Below are 18838 nucleotides of genomic sequence, written 5' to 3'. Positions count from 1 at the left end.
CATTGCTAACAGATAAATGCACAGTGCTGAATCAGCATCTTGATCAATGAAGAACAAAAAGAAAAAGAGAAAGAAAACGTGATGTCTCAGTCCACAATAGTAAATAAGTCCAGCAAAGAAAATAACTTTAGGGCGTTTTTGTTTTTCATGTAATACAAAGATTTCTTTTATCCATTCTGAGTTGGTTTCTCCATTGAAGTGGTTTCACTTGGAGGTATTTACATCTGGGAACCAGGAGTTTCCTCACCGTGACAGCTGAGTTTCCTCTGAGGGCGGAGCTTCGCTGCAGCAGCAGGAGCAGGAAGTCCCGGACTAGAGACCGTACAGACCTGTTGATCCGGTCTCAGTCCTCACTGAGCTGATCGATGCCTCAGGCCGTGCTGCTGGACCTGCTGCACGGCGGCTGCTGCTCCGCCTGCTGCGGCGCGGCTCTGCAGGAGGAGACCCGGTCCGAGTCCCAGTCCGCCTCAGCCTCAGCCCCCCATGTGGCTGTGCTGCTGCCCCCCCGGGACACCAGCGGCTCCGCGGATCCGCTCCTCCTGAGCTCTGGGTGCGGGACCGAGCAGGTCCAGGTCTGTAATAGAAACTTAGGTACCACTTTAGATCAGGGAACAGATTCACCATTAACTAGGCGCTTATTAATGTGTATATAAGTATCTACTAGCTCCTTATTAATCATTATTAAGCACGTATTAACACATTATTCTACCTCTGTTACACCATGAATTAAGACTTTCCCTGACATTAACTCCTAATTATGGCTTATTCATTTAAATGTATTGTTGTTTCTGTTGTTTCTGAATAATGATAATAACCAGTGGGCTATTGGGGAACAGTCATTCTTCCTTTATCACCTCTGAATTAGTAGCATTAATGCATTAATTTACAATGAATAAGCCATGATTAGTTAGAGTTAATATCTGTGCTCTCTGTCTGATACAATAGAGAGATGCATGTTGTGCTTGTTGTCACCTCACATCGCCTGGTTCTTGTATTTGAAGCCTGTTGCTGACCTGGGTGTTACATTGTAATCTGTTTCAGCAAGATAAAGTTCACTTGTGGGGGGGGAGGGGGCAGATTCAACTAAACTCCTCTGTTCAATGTATTTTTTGTTCCATTCCTTGTAGGCAAGGTAAGGCATCTTTATTTATTTATATAGCCTAGCGCATTTCATACCAAGGCAACTCAATGTGCTTTACATAAAGACAAAACATTTAGAAAAAAAGAAGAAGCATAAAACAGAATAAAAACAAACACAATACCAAAAACAGAGTTAAAAGCAAGAGCAAATAAAAGTAAAAGAAAAGAGAATAGATAAAGTTTTAAGTTCTCAGCTATAAACATGTGAAAAGAGAAATGTTTTTAACCTGGATTTAAAAGTGCTGACAGTTGGGGCTGATCTCAGTTCTGCTGGTAGTTTGTATTTTGTAGACTGTGTTGCACTCTGTCTGACTGAGAATCTTCTTTGCAAAGAATAAAACCCTTAAAGGGATAGTAGCATTTTTTTAAAGTGTGGTTGTATGATCTACAAATAGCCCCTAAGTACTTTAATTGCAGTAGAAGACTCTCTGCACTCCTCCCGTTAGCAACGCCAGCCCATAATAGCCCTGCCCAGAGATTTACAACATACAGTGTTGTGAACAGACCCAAAGAAACGGCCTATTTTCACGGCCTAAAAGAGGTTTTACCTGAAAAAAAACCACTTCCCTTCAAAGTGCAGGAAAAACACAGTTTTTATTTGGACCGAACCAACTGCTGATCGGCGGGCGCTAACCCTGGGCGGAGGGATACGTGAGTTGGTTAGGTCCAAATAAAAACTGTGTTTTTCCTGCACTTTGAAGGGAAGTGGTTTTTTTTCAGGTAAAACCTCTTTTAGGCCGTGAAAATAGGCCGTTTCTTTGGGTCTGTTCACAACACTGTATGTTGTAAATCTCTGGGCAGGGCTATTATGGGCTGTCGTTGCTAACGGGAGGAGTGCAGAGAGTCTTCTACTGCAGTTAAAGCAGAAGTAAGTGATATATTTGTGTTAATCTAAGTCTTAAATAGTTATATCTTCCGACAGCAATCACTTCTATAGAGTGTTTGGTCTGAAACACGGGTCTGTCAGTCACTCTGCTCTGCTCTCAGCCCAGGAGAAAACTTTTCTTGTATCCTACAGTTTTTATCCAATGAGGAGAGAGAACGGCATGCAGGGCTGTGTGTGCAGCCAAGGAACGCCGTGAATGTGGTGACGTAGGGACGAGGACTGTTATGGTGCGTTCAAGGAAACTCGTATTTTTCCGACCTGTGAAGTCGTACCAGTTCGATCTGGTACGAGTTCACGGGTCAGAAGTTACGAGTGGCCGTTATAGTGACTTTCACAGGTAAAACAGGTCGGAAAAACACGAGTGGGTTGTCTGAAACGCTACAAAGTCGTAAGTTGTGACTTGAAGCTGTAATTTACGATTTCAAAAGCCTGCCTGGAACGCAGCATTAGCCAAAACGACCGGACCACTTACTTCTGCTTTAAAGTACTTAGGGGCTATTTGTAGATCATACAACCCCACTTTAAAAAAAAATGACACTATCCCTTTAAAAGACAGTCGATCTCAACATCTTTATTTCAGATCTTCTTGCCTAACAAATTTCTGCAACAGGTCCTGGCCTGCGGCTCCACGGCGGAGAGTCTGTTCCGGTTCAAGCAGACCGTGGACCGGCTGCAGCTGAGCGCGGTGCGGGTCCGGACCACGGCGCGGGGCCGCGCGGCGCTGCTCCGGTACCAGCGGCTGCTCTTCACCGGACTCTACAGCTTCCACTACCGCGTGACGGCCGAGGAGGACGACGTCACCTGCCCCAGCTGCCCAGGCCCCGCCCACACGGACTCACCTGATGACGAAGAAGAACGAGTCCAGGTATGGCAGCAAGCGGATTTAACATTTAAAAGCTACGTTTGACTTTGTTGATGATTGCAAGAAAAATTATTAGGGGAGACCGGGGACAGGTGCAACACTTTTTGCATTTGGCTCTCTTACTCAGAGACGGTTTGGATTAGACAAACCACATTTTTATACAATAAACTTACATTTGTCTGTTAATAGTCAACACAATTAATAGATGATTACAGAATCCACATTCTTCACAGTTTGCATTTGAGTGTAAGGAGTCAGATGTTGCAACTGACCCCGGGCCAGTTGCAACATGTTACAAATACAATATATTTCATGTCTAGTAAAAGGATTATTATCAAAAATGTAAGTTCTATAGTTATTTATTCATCAGCTTTGATCAGATGGCGATTACAGTAGATTTGTCTAGATGAGGAGGAATTACTGCATGTGCAGATGTCAAATATTCAAATTGAAAAAAAAAGACTTTCAGTGATGAATGGAACAATTTGTGAGGGAATAACTTTTATATTGCCATTGTCATTTATTCTCTCATCATTTTAATATTAGCAATACAACAGTAAAAAAAAAAAAGTCAAAATACTGTTTTGTGGTCTGTTTTTATATTCATATATTGTCCGGTCAGCCATGATTAAACTCCATGTGCTAGCTAAACAAAGTGCTCTTGATACATGCTAATCATATCACCTTAAAGTTTACATATCACTCCTTTAAACCATATAAGTTTGAGCAGAATCACAAACAGAGTGACAACAGTTTTAACGAAAACAAAGCTCAAGAAAAAAATACTTTCATACCTCAAAAACAGTTTTCTTTGCAATAAATCCTGGAGCATCTTTTGAATTGAACTGATTTTTCTCTGCAAGGGGGGGGGTCCAACTGAGCATGTGCAGTGTGAGTATCATCACTCTAGCTTGTTCATGATTGGAGAAAAATGACATGTTGCAACCATCCCCTGTTGCTACTGACCCCGGTCTCCCCTACTGTAAATTGGATGAAGACTGACCCCCCATGATCACTCAGTGGTTACAGAAAGGAAAACATGTCTACATGATGGAATATATGACGGCCCAATTACAGCTAAAAGTACCTGTTTTCATGAGAAAGTGGACCCCAGTTACCGATTATATCGCTTATGACTCTTATACACTATTATTATCTAAAATATCCCTTTTTTTCCCTTTTTTTTTGGAATATAGAACCAGATAAAATATGTGCAATACCCTTTACAGTGCTATTTGTGTGACAGATGAGACCCAATCTCAAGATGTTTTGATCTGTTTTCCTTTGTGATGTTAATTGCCTGTTAATGTGCATAAAGGCAATAAAGTAAAAAAAAAAAAAAAAAAGCTAAGTTTGACTATCCGTAATTAACATTGTAGATATCAACAACGTCTTTCTGACTAGTCGTAACTACATTTTGAATAGTTGCATTTTTTTATTCAAGATCTCTGTGATTCAGTTTTGCCTCTTGTCAAAAAGAACATTTCAGATCCACAACTACGTTCTTCCATCACTGTAACCATTCATGTGTATGGGGTTTGTCATTACAGATATCTACAGTTCAGCTGCAGATATCCACTATGTGAATTACAGATATCTGTAACTGAATTACCACTAGTACTAATTCCAGTTACAGATATCTACAACGTCATTTCACCTAGTCAAAACTTAATTACAGATATCTGAACAGGGACATGTAGATATCTTTAATTGAGGTGAATTAAATATATCTTGAACTGGAATTATGACTAGTCAGAATCAAATTGTAGATATCTCAAACTGGAATTAGTACTAGTGGTAATTCAGTTACAGATATCTGTAATTCACATAGTGGATATCTGCAACTGAATTGTAGAGATCTGTAATGACAAACCCCATACACATGAATGGTTACAGTGACGTCATTTGTCCTATAGGAAGAACGTAGTTGTGGATCTGAAATGACAATTGTGGATAGGAAGAATTTATTAGTTGCAGATATCTGAAATGTTCTTTTTGACGAGTCAACACACATCCAGTCTGGTTTTTACATGTTAAATGTCTCCTTGTGCAGGAGGAGGTGGCAGCGTTTCTGCAGCAGCTCCCGGCGCTGGGAGGTGACGTCACCGTGCTGACCTCAACACTGATCCCAGGTAAACAGGAAAAACATCTGATCAGTCATTTAGAGTTTAATTAGTTCATCAGGAACTATTATATTTACTAATACTACTATTATACTAATATTACACTGCAAAAACTCAAAATCTTTCCAAGAATATTTGTCTTATTTCTGGTCAAAATTTCTTATTTCTAGTCAAAACAAATCTCATTATACCTAAAATATGTATATTTATATAGTTCTAAATAAAAAGCAGCTTGTTTTTAGACACTTTTTACTTCTTTCAAGTCTATTTTCACTTGAAATAAGTAGAAAAATCTGATAGTGGAGCAAGTTTTTCTTTCTTATTACAAGCACAAAAAACTTTCTTTCACTATCAGATTTTTCTATTTATTTCAAGTGAAAATTAGTTTGAAACAAGTGAAAATGATCTAAAAACAAGTTAATTTTTAGGTGATGAGTCTTATTTTAAGTGGAAAGAGATTAGTTTTGACTAGAAATGAGACATTTTGACAAGAAATAAGACAAATATTCTTGGAAAGATTTTGAGTTTTTGCAGTGTAATACCAATTTACTAACTAACTGTATTTATTAATGTAGCCTCTTTATTAATTTAACTGTGATCTAGGGCTGCAATTATTTTCATTATTGATTAATCTGTCGATAATTTATACAATTAATCGATCTGTTGTTGTTGTTTGGTCAATAAAATGTTGTAAAACATCAATCAGTGTTTCTCAAACCACCGGACGACGTTTTTATTGTCAGAAAGTAACAGAGAAACCAGAAATATTCACATTGAAGAAGCTGAAATCAGAGAATCTGGACTTTCTTTCTCAAAAAACGACTCAAACTGATTATTAGATTATCAGAATAGTTGATGAAACACAGCGATACATGATACAGCTATAATCAAAGTAAATGAAGAAAAGAACTACAGAAACCTGTAAACGATGCAAAAGCCAATATAGAAAAAAAATGCTAAACAAAAAAATAAAATAAATAGATGAATTCTGAAATGAAAAAGAATAAAGCAAAAATAATAAATCAATTAAAGACATTATATTAGTACATATGTTTGTAGTTTTAACAGCTTGTTTGTTTAGTAGACAGGACAGAGTTGAGATAAACTGTTCAAACTCTGAATTAGTTTTTTTATTACTTTACATGTGTGTATTTGGCAAAAAGTAAAATTGAATATATTAGAAGCAGGTCCGTTAGTTTTATGAATGAGCGTTGGTGTGAGTGTGTCGTCATGACGACTCTGTCCGTCAGACTGCTTCGGCCACGGCTTCAGCTCCCGTCCGGGCGGCGTGTCCTACGTGTCCACGCTGTCCTCCATGAACCTGTTCAGCAGCAGCCGGCGGAGAGACCCCGTCGCCGTGGTGACGGAGAACAGACGCCGACTGGCCCTGCACGCCGGTTTCCACCCCAAACCGCTGCACCTGGTCAAGGTAGAGTCACCTGTGTCTGTCTGTCCTAGTGTTGTAGTAGGCTACTCGAGAAGGGTCTTGGTCTCGTCTCGGTCTCGACTGCATTTTTACTCGGTCTTGTCTCGGTCTTGGTCGAGCAGGTCTCGGGATTTTTTGTCAAGACCGGCCGAGACCACAGCTGCTGTGGGTTTTTTTTTTTTAAACCGCAAGAACTTCCCGAATCAAAATGTAACACACAGTCTTTTATTTTGAAAGTGTTGACGCTGCCACCTACGTGTCAGAGAGGAGAAAGGAGGGCACCATCTGCAGCAGAGATGCCGTCAAAGTCGTCAATCATTCAATTTTCTTATTCAGCCCACATTTATCAATGTTTTCGTTCCAGGTGACGGTAAAAGTGTGACGTCGCCCCAGGCAGCCGCTGGCTTTAACTTCATGTTCCACTCGGCGGAGCGTCTTTTCTTCCCAGTTAATTTTTCATCAGAGAATCAAGTGTTGTTCTTCATACATTGGTTGTAACAGCATCATTGCTGCTTTTGAAAGCACCATGATGTAAAAAGGGTTAAGTAGCTACTTCTGCAGGCTGGGTGGCTTTACCAACAGTTTGAAATACATTTATTTTTCAATATGACCAATAGACTATAATTCTTCTGTTTGGTCTCGGCCTTGTCTTGGTCTCGGGTTAGGTGGTCTTGACTACAACACTGGGTGTCAACAATAATGGATTCGGCGATGCATTGCAATGCGGGACATGCACGATTCAGCATCGATGCGGCAACGTGCCATAATCCATTATGTCACTGTTTATTTTCTGGCCTCAAATAAAGTTGTGAAGTTTCAATTACCTCCAGGGGCGTTTCCGGAGCAACGACATGCTCAGCCTGTAGCTACAGGCTAAGCAGCACTTTTTTTCTCACCTGCGGTCGGGTTGAGAATTAATTAATTAACGCTCATGACTCCGGCCGTGTTGGGTCCGAGACTCAACAAGCCGGTCTGGTTTTACCGTTACTACAGGTAGTATCAGTATGCCCGTTTATCACCAATAAACACAGTAGAGGAGGGTAAAAGTTAGCCTCGTAAACCAGCCTCTCCCAGAACTGCATTTCATTTCCGAGGCCGAGCCAATCAGCGTCGCCCGCTGTGATTGAAACAGCACGTTGGCCAATCAGGGACCGACTGGTGTAACGCCCCGTCACTACACCAACTTGCTGAATGGGGTTGTCTGTCAACGCTACTACTCCCACCCAGCTCCCGCCCACCCCAGACGCTTAGAGCGGGGATGAGGCCAGACTCTCCCTCAGAAATTAATTGAAATGCATTTCCGCGAGAGGCTGGTTTACGAGGCTATGTAAAAGTGACTGAGCTCAGGCTGTAAGACGGGGGTCTCTGATGCAGAGAGAGAGAGATATAGTTGAGTCATATTGATTTTGAGTTAATATTGACAAGACATGGCTCCAAAGGTTTGTTTGTTTTTTCCTGCGACCAATCGACCAATTAAATTTTGGTCGGCTAATTTTTGGGGGCAGCCCTAGAAGTGATTTATGTTTTCTTTTTCAGGTTTGAAAATGCCATATCCAATACCCTGTACCATTCAATTTTATTTTATTTAATGACATTTATGTCAAAGATACAGGAGAGTGATAATACAAACATAGCAGCCGATAAAATCTGTTGTTCAATATCTCATGACTGATGAAAAATTTGCCGTGTTGCGTGCAGCACAATTTTGATGCATTGCAATGCATCGTAGAATCGAATCAAATTGAATCGTGAGGGCAGTGCCAATGCACAAACCTAAACACTCCTGTATCTACCAACCTGTCTCCTGCAGGTGAACCACGGCGCAGACGTCTGGGTCATGGGGAAGTCTGAGCCCGACAGCTACGACGGGATCGTGACCAATCAGCGGGGCGTTGTCATAGCGGCGCCGGGGGCCGACTGCATGCCGCTGCTGTTCGCCGACCCGGTGTCAAAGGTCATCGGAGCCGCTCACGCAGGTGAAACACTGCAAAAACTCAACATCTTACCAAGAATATTTGTCTTATTTCTAGTCAAAACAAATCTAATTCTACTTAAAATAAGACTCATCATATTAAAAGTATCTTGTTTTTAGACACTTTTTACTTCTTTCAAGCAGATTTTCACTTTAAATAAGTAGAAAAATCTGATAGTGGAGCAAGTTTTTCTTTCTTATTACAAGCACAAAAAACTTACTTTCACTGGCAGATTTTTCTACTTATTTCAAGTGAAATTTTGTTTGAAACAAGTGAAAATGATCTAAAAACAAGTAAATTTTTAGGTGATGAGTCTTATTTTAAGTGGAAAGAGATTAGTTTTGACAAGAAATAAGACAAATATTCTTGGAAAGATTTTGAGTTTTTGCAGTGCAGAGTCTGACCTCATCGCTTCCTGCTGCTCACTCCTCCTCAGGTTGGAAAGGGACCCTGATGGGGGTTGCCATGGCGACGGTGGAGGCCATGGTGACGGAGTTCGGTTGCCGGGCGAGCGACATCGTGGTGGCGGTGGGGCCGTCCGTGGGGCCGTGCTGCTTCGCCTGGGACCGACCGGAGGCGCTGGACTTCCTCGGCATCCACCCAGACTGCGTCCGAGACCCGGAGACGGCCAGACCGCACCTGGACATCCGCCTCGCCAACAGGTCGCATGCCGCTTAAAGGAATAGTTCACTCAAAATTGAAATTTCCCTCATTATCTCCTCCCCCTCATGTGGACTAAGGGCTGGGAGAAGTTTCAGAGTCCTCCGTGGCTTCTCTGAGTTACAGGGGGTCTCGGCATAGCAGTGCATGTCCATATGACGGTTGCACATGGATACCAACTGTCTTCGTAACAAAAAGACACACCAAAAAACATCCAAATACCTCCATGCTGCTCGTATGTAATGTCCGTCTTGTATTGAAGCCCCGAAATGCAAAATTGTCTCGAAAAAAATTAAATAAGTCTATATTTCAAGCTTGTTTGTAACGGAAGCTTCTCGAAGCTCCTCTTCCTGGTCCATCCAAATCTCGCAAGATCGCACAATTTCGAACAATTTCGCATGTCGGGGCTTCAATACAAGACGGACATTACATACGAGCAGCATGGAGGTATTTGGATTCATCAAGAAAGTCAGAGGTTGGAAGACGATCACATAGTAGTTCCCACCATAAACGGAGATTCGGCGGCGTTATTCTCATGACTCGCCAGTCGCCACAAAACCGAAAGTAAGGAAACACTGGTCGGCTCGCCCAGCATTTCCACCACCACTAATAATAACAAAGTAACCATAGAGACAAAACCATAGATTTATCTAAAATGGACCATTAACAAGTGGTAACGTAGATTCATCCACATTAATATCAGACTTTCTTATTGTCGCAGAATTTTTCGTTCAGCTGATGGAGAAACTCCTCGTTGTCCCTTTAACATCGTAAAAACACCAACTGTCTGTTGCTACGGACTGCAACAGTCCGTTGTCATGGATGCATGACAACAACTTCCATTACCAGTCATATGTGCCTGAGGCGGAGTGATAGCCTACGCTGTGATAAGGCTTTAGAATAGAGAGCCGAAGCAGAAGCAGGAAGTAACGTCGCCATGGGACCTCAACTCGGAAAAAGTCTCCATGTAAGTGAACGATATACATGGAGACTTTTTCCGAGTTGAGTTCCCATGGCGACGTTACTTCCTGCTTCCACTCTATAGTAGCCGTGGTATATGCTCATTATACCACGGTTAACAACCAATCAGATCGCCGGATTTCACCTTTCTGTTTTATAAGTCAGATTACATCATGTGTTTGTTTTCCCGCCACCACAGGCTCCTCCTACAGAAAGGTGGCGTCCTACCGGAAAACATCCACGACCACACGGTGACGGACCGCCCCCCCGTCACGCCCTGCACTTCCTGTCACCCGGAACTCTTCTTCTCCCACGTCAGGGACGGACCCAACTTCGGCACCCAGGTGGGATACCTGTGGATCAGGGAGCCGGCGGAGCAGACCTGACCTCACGCTAGACTCGCTAGAGGATGACATTTGTCGGGAATTCCTGCGGGTCACGTGATACCCGTTTGATTCCCGCGGGATGGGAGTCAAAGTTTTATTAATCCCGTGATTGGGACGGGACGGGAATAAAAATAATAATAATATAATAAACTTTATTTCTATAGCACCTTTCAAAACCAAGGTTACAAGGTGCTTCACAAAATACAAATACAATATCATTGAAATAATAACGCAATTAGAAAGTAAGAAAACATCATACAGAAAAACAGTGAACAGGCATAAGATAAAATAGTGGAAATGGATAAGACAATAGAAAAAAAACAAAAAAACATTTAAATTACTGCACAAATGCCAGTCGTTACATGTGGGTTTTTAAAAGCTTTTTAAAATGATGCACAGACTCAGCTGATCTGATGCCGAGGGGGAGCTTGTTCCACAGCAATGGAGCTAAAACAGAAAAAGCACAATCTCCCTTAGTCCTGAGTTTCGAACGTGGGACAACTAGCAACATCTGATTTTCAGATCTGAGGGATCTTGATGCTAAATACGGGGTTAAGAGTTCTGAAATGTACAGTGGAGCTAGACCATGAAGAGATTTGTATGTGATTAAGAGGATTTTGAACTGAATTCTGTAACGGGAATCAACGGGAGCGGGCAGGAGCGGGAACGCCATTACTAGATGATGATTTTCAGCCGTGTTAAACAACCAAAAGGGACAGACGCGTCCATTTTTTATTTATTTTTTTCCCCTTTTTTTTGTCTTTTTTTTCCTCAATAGATTTTATTGATTTTTATCAAACAAAACATCGACAACATACAAAGTGCTCTCTGTATTCACATATCAATACGGAAAGAAAAACAAGCCACCATCCAAACCCAAATGTAAACTTAGCTCATGACTGTCCTTACCCCAAAAGTAAAAAAAAAGCATCAGAAAGGAAAAGACAAAGAAAAGAAAAGAAAAGAAAAGAAAAGAAAAGAAAAGAAAAGAAAAGAATAAAAAATAAATAAATATTAAACCAACACTAAGGAACTTTTCAACCTTCATAAAATATTTTCATAACTTTTGTGATGATACATCGACTTACAACAAGTTGAATGACACCTCTGTCGTGGCCTGAGGGGGTCTGTATCATTATGGTCTGTATCTCCTTCACTGGCACTAAGCAGCTTTGAGGAGCATGGTAGGAACCCTGCTCTCACTTAAGTTTCACTTTCACTTTTGCGAGTCACAACAAGGAGGGAACAGGCAAAACAGCACTTAAGCAATGGATTATGTTTGTGTTTTCACTTTGAAATGATCCACTGGAAACAGAAACTTAGTTTTGATGTCTTCTGTTAATTTTAATGCAGGATATTTACAGGGCTTCACGCTAGTGCTCATGGGAAATGGAGTCTTCCTTCAGGCAAAACACTACCGCTTTGGTCCACAGGCGCCGCCAAACTCAACCAAAACTGAAAGTTCTTTAGTACTGCTTTAAAAAGGAATTGATAAATAAAAAAATTAAAAAAAGTAAGTAAATGAAATACAAACAGATAAACAATAAAATTAAATTTAAAATAAATAAATAAATTACACAAGTAGATATAGTCATATAAGATCTAAACAAAAGCAGTGAAGGAGAGAGTTAGAGACTGGCAATAACACATCTGATACCATAAATCATCTGACGCGTCCATTTTTGTAGTCATCTTTCAGTGAGCCAAAACTATTTGCAGCCATCATTTGGGCGTCTGGTCTATTATGTGACAAAGGCCTCGTCGCTGTATAAAGGGGGCACACGGTGAAGCTCTGGTTCATAGGTTAACAAATGTTTCCCCTCTGTTTCCGTGGTGAGTGCTGCACCACACTGGACATTCGTTTAAACCTCATACACCTCCCCTACAATAACATAAAAGAAATGTACCACACACACAGAGTTTCGTTATTATTCAAGGTTTATTCAGTTATGTGTTACCGTTGGGTGCTTGTGGTCCTCTCCTCCTCTCTTCCTAGGGGCTAACCAGAGCACCTGAAGGGGGCTGCCTTATATGGTGGTGGCAGCTACCGGTTGGGCAGGTTGATACCACTATTCCCTTAGTGGTAGGGGGGTTTTTGCCTTGACCTTTAAATATTAACTGCTTATTTTTGGTGATTTATGATTGATGGAAGAACGTTTGATTGGAGAATGTATTGAATGATGTGTATTAGGGGTGGGTATTGCCAAGGACCGCACGATACGATACGCATCACGATACTTGAGTCATGATACGATACAATATTGCGATATCCAAATTTTGCGATATATTGCGATATATTGCGATATTCTACATAGTACACTGAAAAATGTAAAAGGCATTATGCATCTTAAAATCCGAGTTGTATGTACATCAGATGATAGGGATAATTTATGGGACAAACTGAGTCAAAACAATGTAATACAAATTATCCATGCCATTTTATACAAGTGCAAGTTACAACAACATATTTGCATGTACAACACACTGTCTGAGGCAGCAGTACAGCGACACCTCGCGGAGCAGAGGTGCGGAAGTCGTACTGGATTTACGTCTGAAACATGATTTATTATTTGAAAAAAAAATTTGAAAAAAAAATCGATATTTAAATATTGAATATCGATATCGTATCGCGATATAAAGTATCGCGATATATTGCCATATTGATATTTTTGCCCACCCCTAATGTGTATTGTTTTTGCGGGTCTATTGTGGGGCCTTTGCAGAAGTAGTTTGGTGAAGCAGAATAGTAATTTGTGAGTTAATTGGGATTTGGTTGGTCTGGGGAGGGGCATAGGGTATATAATGCTCCGGCCAACAGTGACTCACGCCACAGACGGCACATTGTGGGTGTGAATTGTGATTTGAGCATTCTAAGAGACACTTTTGTTTGTTTGTTTGTTTGTTCACTGTAAATAAATGCACGGATTAAGAGCAGTTTGTGACTCCAGCCATCATCCTTCTGACAAGAATCCCACGTTTATTTGACAGTCTATTTTGTGCGTTAGCCGCGAGCGATCGCGTCAATTCTGGCAGGAAGTCACACAAAGAAACACGAGACAATCCGGTCAATTTTCAAAATAAAACATTTTTCTAAATAAAATACAGCGATTGACAAATACCAGAGTCCAATGTGTGTACGTTTGTAGCCTATTTGTGTTTATCAATTTAAACAGAGCGCGAGAGAGGAACACACACACAGCTGAGGGGCAGAAGCGGTTGTCGACCGGCGCGGAGAAATAGACGACGGCGAACCGGCGTTACAGAACTTGTTGGGAAGTCACAAATATTGCAAAGGTTTATGAGAGTGGAAAGTGAAAGTGACTAATTTATTAATTTAAAAAAAACAGGAGTGGGATGGGAGTGGGAGTAATTTTCAATCAATCAATGAATCACTTTGTTTATTTCGGGCATGTCAATTAAATCATCATCATCACACTTCATCTTAGTTCAAAGATGAGTGGGAGCGGGATGGGATCGGGAGTCATTCTACAGGAATGGGACGGGATGGGATTTATTGTTTTACTCCGGCCCGGGATTGGGATGGGATGAGATTTTTTCTCTGGGAGTGGGATGGGAGTGAAAATCCACTTGTGTTTTAGAGGGAAATACAGAGACTGTTGATGAAAAACTGTCCCTGAAGGCAACGTGCATCAGCGGTTTTGCATGAATTTCCCTCTAAAACTGCAGGAGAAAAAGAAAATCTAAACATTCATTCTGTTAGAGCTAAAATATTAGAAACTAGAGCCCCAGGTTGGATTTGACTGGAATTGTCCATTAATATGCATCGGAGCGGTGCTTGGCCAAGTATAAATCCCACAATGCACTGGTGCAGCTGGTGAAGTGAAGTCTGCGGTCACCGGGACCCACAAGACACGTCCAGGAAATGCCACCAAATAAATTCAAATAAAATAAATTTGACTCTTTTGACTCTCTCTCTCTCTCATAACTATGACTTTTTACTCTCATATCTTATATTCTTTTATTTCATGTTCCTCAATTTCAATTTTGTTATCTTTATTTAGGCTACGTTTTCATCACAATGTGTTTAAACCTATGTGTTTTGTTGTTTTTTTACTTAGAGAGTTGGTCTTCCACATTTATGATTTGAATCTTGCACACAGCAACACTATTGGAGTAGATGAGGCTGTGATCCAGCAGCAGACTGTTTATTCAAACTGTTGCTGTATCACTGTTTCTACAGTGTGTGACACACTGGAAGGATGCACGAGTGTGTGAGTGTACGATTGGTCTCTTAAAGCAGAAGTAAGCGATATTTTTGTGTTAATCTAAGTCTTAAATAGTTGTATCTTCCGACAGCAATCACTTCTATAGAGTGTTTGGTCTGAAACACGGGTCTGTCAGTCACTCTGCTCTGCTCTGAGCCCAGGAGAAAACTTTTATCGTATCCTACAAGTTTTATCCAATGAGGAGAGAGAACGGCATAAAGGGGCAGTCCTCTCTGTGTGTGCAGCCAAGGGATGCGCCTGAATGTGGTGACGTAGGGACGAGCACCAATAGATCCATGACGAGGGCGGGGGCTGCTAACTCCATCGGCTGACAAGATGTTATGGTGCGTTCAAGGCAACTCGTAACTCGTGTTTTTCCGACCCGTGAGGTCGTACCAGTTTGATCTGGTACGAGTTCACGGGTCAGAAGTTACGAGTGGCCGTTATAGTGACTTTCACAGGTAAAACAGGTCAGAGAAACACGAGTGGGTTGCCTTGAACGCTACAAAGTCGTAAGTTGTGACTTGAAGCTGTAATTTACGGTTTCAAAAGCCTGCCTGGAACGCAGCATTAGCCAAAACGACTGGATCGCTTACTTCTGCTTTAAAATAAGACTCATCACATAAAAAGTAGCTTGTTTTTAGTTTTTAGTTTTTACTTCTTTAAAAGCAGATTTTCACTTGAAGTAAGTAGAAGAATCTGACAGTAGATCAAGTTTTCCTTTCTTATTACAAGCACAAAAAACTTGCTTTCACTGGCAGATTTTTCTACTTATTTCAAGTGAAAATTTGTTTGAAATGTAGTGCCTGGCACTGAGAGTCACTTAAACATGTCAACAACGCCACCTCCTATTAAAGGACAGGAGGAACCCTTGATTAGCAATAGATTTCTCTTTGTGTTGTATGGCCCATACTTCCCCAAAACAGGAACAACTTACAAGAAGCCAGTACTGTATGAAAAATAATCTCTTTTTATTACAATCAGATCAATCTATGTTGAGGGCGCAACATGGTATAGGAGTGAGGCAAAATAACAAACAAAATGTGGATGGCGACAAACTAACGTCTCCTTATGCTCAGACATTTTTAAATCTTAACAGCTATTTATTATGCAATTAACATATTTATTTAAACATATGCCCTTTTTATTCTTCATGAATTTCCACCGGGCTACACTCAGAAGGTCGGGTCTGCTGTGCTCACCAGCTGAAAGATGAAGCTGTGGAAGACAGAAAGAGGGGACAGCAAGTCTAGCACCGCAAACATGCACTACAAACTCTACATCTAATTACTTTAAAGATATCATGCAGTGTCACTAGGCAATATATATACACACACCACTACAATGTGTCACCCTGTGCAGTCCCACCACAGACAGGAGCAGTGTGTCGGTGCAGACCCGGCCTTGGACACTCAAGCTGCAGACAAAGAGGGGAGACAGAAAATCAAACTCTCAAATCACCATCCAAGAAAATACACATTTCGTAAACCATAAAAATAAATAGCCTCAAACCTATGCTTATGAGATCACATATTCAGGAACTAAACCAATAAATGAACACACAAAAGAAAAATTTAATCATAGAAAACAGTGGCTGGGCTGATCCTTGAAAGGAAGACACAACATCTATTAGTACACATTCAAGGCACCATACTTAGTTAAAAACACTAAAGACTGGTAATAAAATATAAGCCTACTTTGCCAGGTATGAGTTCATACACCCTGGTTCACGTGGCAATTTTCTGCTTGGGCAGAGGGCAGGTCCCAGTGTGTGAGACTCTCTAAGGAGAGGACATTATAAATATCATGGCTTGGGCATACATTAAAATACAGACATAACTTAATACATTAATTACCGGACCTTTAGCCACAGTCGCTCTGTCATGGTCATGTCATCCCTCGACTGGAAGACACACAAATATAAACAGTAAGTATAAAGAGTCATGATATTGCTTCCACACAAATTAAAAACATCCAACACAGCACACTACATGTACTTGCATAAAAAAACACCCGAAACAATTCATATATTACCGTGAGGTCGTTCTTAGCCCTGAGGCACGGGAATTGTGAGGTCCGGCTATCTCTCGCTACGTGAGCGAGCTGCCCAACCGCCTCACCAGAACAAAGAAAAGGGCCCTCTGCCACTACCTGCTGAGATTTATCTCTTCCTGGTCACATGACTTGTCATGTCATGTGACATGCGTCTTCTACCCTCCCACAGAAACAAATGAAAATTATCTAAAAACAAGTTCATTGTTAGGTGATGAATCTTATTTTAAGTGAAAAGAGTTTAGTTTTTACTAGAAATGAGACAAATATTCTTGGAAAGATTTTGAGTTTTTGCAGTGAAGCTCCTCTGTTGTCTGGTAGCAGAGTAAAGTCAGTCACTGTTCTGCTGAGTCATGGTGTGAGGTCTGAGCCGTCATCAGCGTTTCACTGTTTAAAACCATGTTAATATTTGTGTCCAACACTGTTCATGTTCCAGCTGACTGGACTTTATTTAACGGCCTCATTAAGGTCGGCAGCTGTTGTTAATGTGTGGGTAACGAGCAGCTGGAGGTGGAGGACGGAGTCACTGCAGAGTCCTGATCAGGACCCAAGTCACCAAGTCTAAAGTCAAGCTTCAAGAGAGAAACTGATCAGTCTGATGGAAGATCTGTGGAGTTAAGAGTTAAGATACAGTCGGACCCTTTCTACCGTATGGAGCTTTAATACAAACATCTACCTTTATTTTGAAGGAGCTTTAACACAAACATCTACCTTTATTTTGAAGGAGCTTTAACACAAACATCTACCTTTATACTGTATGGAGCTTTAACACAAACATCTACCTTTATACTGAAGGAGCTTTAACACAAACATCTACCTTTATACTGTATGGAGCTTTAATACAAACATCTACCTTTATAATGTAATAGATTAGACAATGGGTTAAATTTACACCAGAATAAGCCTTTAATACAAACATCTCTACACTGTTTGGAATAATAATATAATAATTATAGCTGCTGCGCAGCAATGGTCGAGGCTGGGCAAATTTTTTATAGACAAAATTAGGCAATTTGAAAGTGAAAGTTGCAAAGCCGTAGCACATATGGTTGATCCGTTATGAATTTATTTTCAAAGTTTTTAAATTTAGATGCGTGTTGTAACACCACCATCAGGACTGTTGTCTTATGTTACTAGTTGAGGACATCTGGCATTTTGATATGTCATCATCATCACCCTTGTGGCTTGAACCCACATCCACTGACACAAAGATCCAGCTCCTAACTCACTGAGCTAATTGTCTGGAAGTGAGACCCGGTGTGTGTCTTCTCACATAGACTCAGAGAGTCACCGACCGGGCAGCTGTTGTTGAAGCAGAAGCAAAATTGTCAAAATATCAGAAATTCTGTTATCTAAACAAAAATCAAACAAAATCTTGACAGCATGGAAATGGTGATTTGTTTTTAATGATAAGTGTTTTTCTTAATAAGAGAAAATCTGATGTTTAAAAATGTCACTCTTACATTGACTGCAGTTGTTCCCATGAGAGCAGAATTCAAAATGTTCTCAAAAATTCAGTTTTTGAGATAAAATTCTGATATTTGCCAAACTTCATCATCCATGACTCCAAAATATTGTCATTTTTTCCAGGAAGATTGAAAATGTATTTAGCAGGAATTGGATGGCATATGTTTACAGTACTGTTTACAGTCAAACGTTTTCATGCACTGGAGGCTCAATTTTTGATCAATCAAAAATCTGTGTGGATGGTTTGTGGAGGACAGTCTGAAGATGCTCTCTAGCAAGTTTGGTGTCAATTGAACAAAAATTGTGGGAGGAGATAATAAGTTGAGGGATGGACTTCATAATTTGTAATGAGTTTAATTGGACTAAAGTTTCAGCAGTATTGGGGCGACATTTTGGTGAAAGTTTCAAAACTGTAGCATGTATGCTTTGGTAGGAATTTTCAAAGTTTTTAAGTTTAAATGCATAACATGGAGTTGAGTAAATCTGGCATGGGGTCAAACATTTTTGTTACATTATTTTCACTGATTATGCATGGGAAGTAGGATTTCCTCGAAAGTAGAAAGAAGAACATTGAGGAAAACAATACGGTCCTCGCAGCTGATGCTGCCCGGACCCTCGACACATTGAACATTGGCTAAATCATGTCAAGTATTTCACAGACACCACCGACATCTTTT

General features: G+C 40.7%; 1 protein-coding gene across 1 annotated transcript; it reads left to right on the top strand.

Moving 5' to 3' along the window:
• Nucleotides 1-343: 343 nt before the first annotated feature.
• Nucleotides 344-10452, top strand: LOC146965692 (purine nucleoside phosphorylase LACC1-like). Its single transcript, XM_085764704.1, has 7 exons — nt 344-572; nt 2637-2891; nt 4942-5020; nt 6262-6440; nt 8248-8413; nt 8847-9072; nt 10230-10452. Exons 1-7 carry the CDS (start codon nt 366-368, stop codon nt 10414-10416), a joined length of 1299 nt encoding a protein of 432 aa, XP_085620830.1. The 5' UTR covers nt 344-365; the 3' UTR covers nt 10417-10452.
• Nucleotides 10453-18838: the final 8386 nt, after the last annotated feature.

The sequence above is a fragment of the Trachurus japonicus genome, chromosome 21 (genome assembly GCF_045865225.1).
Source record: "Trachurus japonicus isolate A0001 chromosome 21, Traja_1.0".
Taxonomy (NCBI): domain Eukaryota; kingdom Metazoa; phylum Chordata; class Actinopteri; order Carangiformes; family Carangidae; genus Trachurus; species Trachurus japonicus.
The sequence above is the reverse complement of the archived record's forward strand: the minus strand, read 5'-3'. Positions and strand labels throughout refer to the sequence as shown.

Excerpts from the sequence above, each read along its gene's own strand:
- LOC146965692 (XM_085764704.1), top strand. The coding sequence starts at position 366 with ATGCCTCAGGCCGTGCTGCTGGACCTGCTGCACGGCGGCTGCTGCTCC. Across the intron at positions 6,441-8,247 it reads AACCGCTGCACCTGGTCAAG|GTGAACCACGGCGCAGACGT; the intron begins GTAGAGTCACCT and ends TGTCTCCTGCAG. Across the intron at positions 9,073-10,229 it reads GACATCCGCCTCGCCAACAG|GCTCCTCCTACAGAAAGGTG; the intron begins GTCGCATGCCGC and ends CCGCCACCACAG.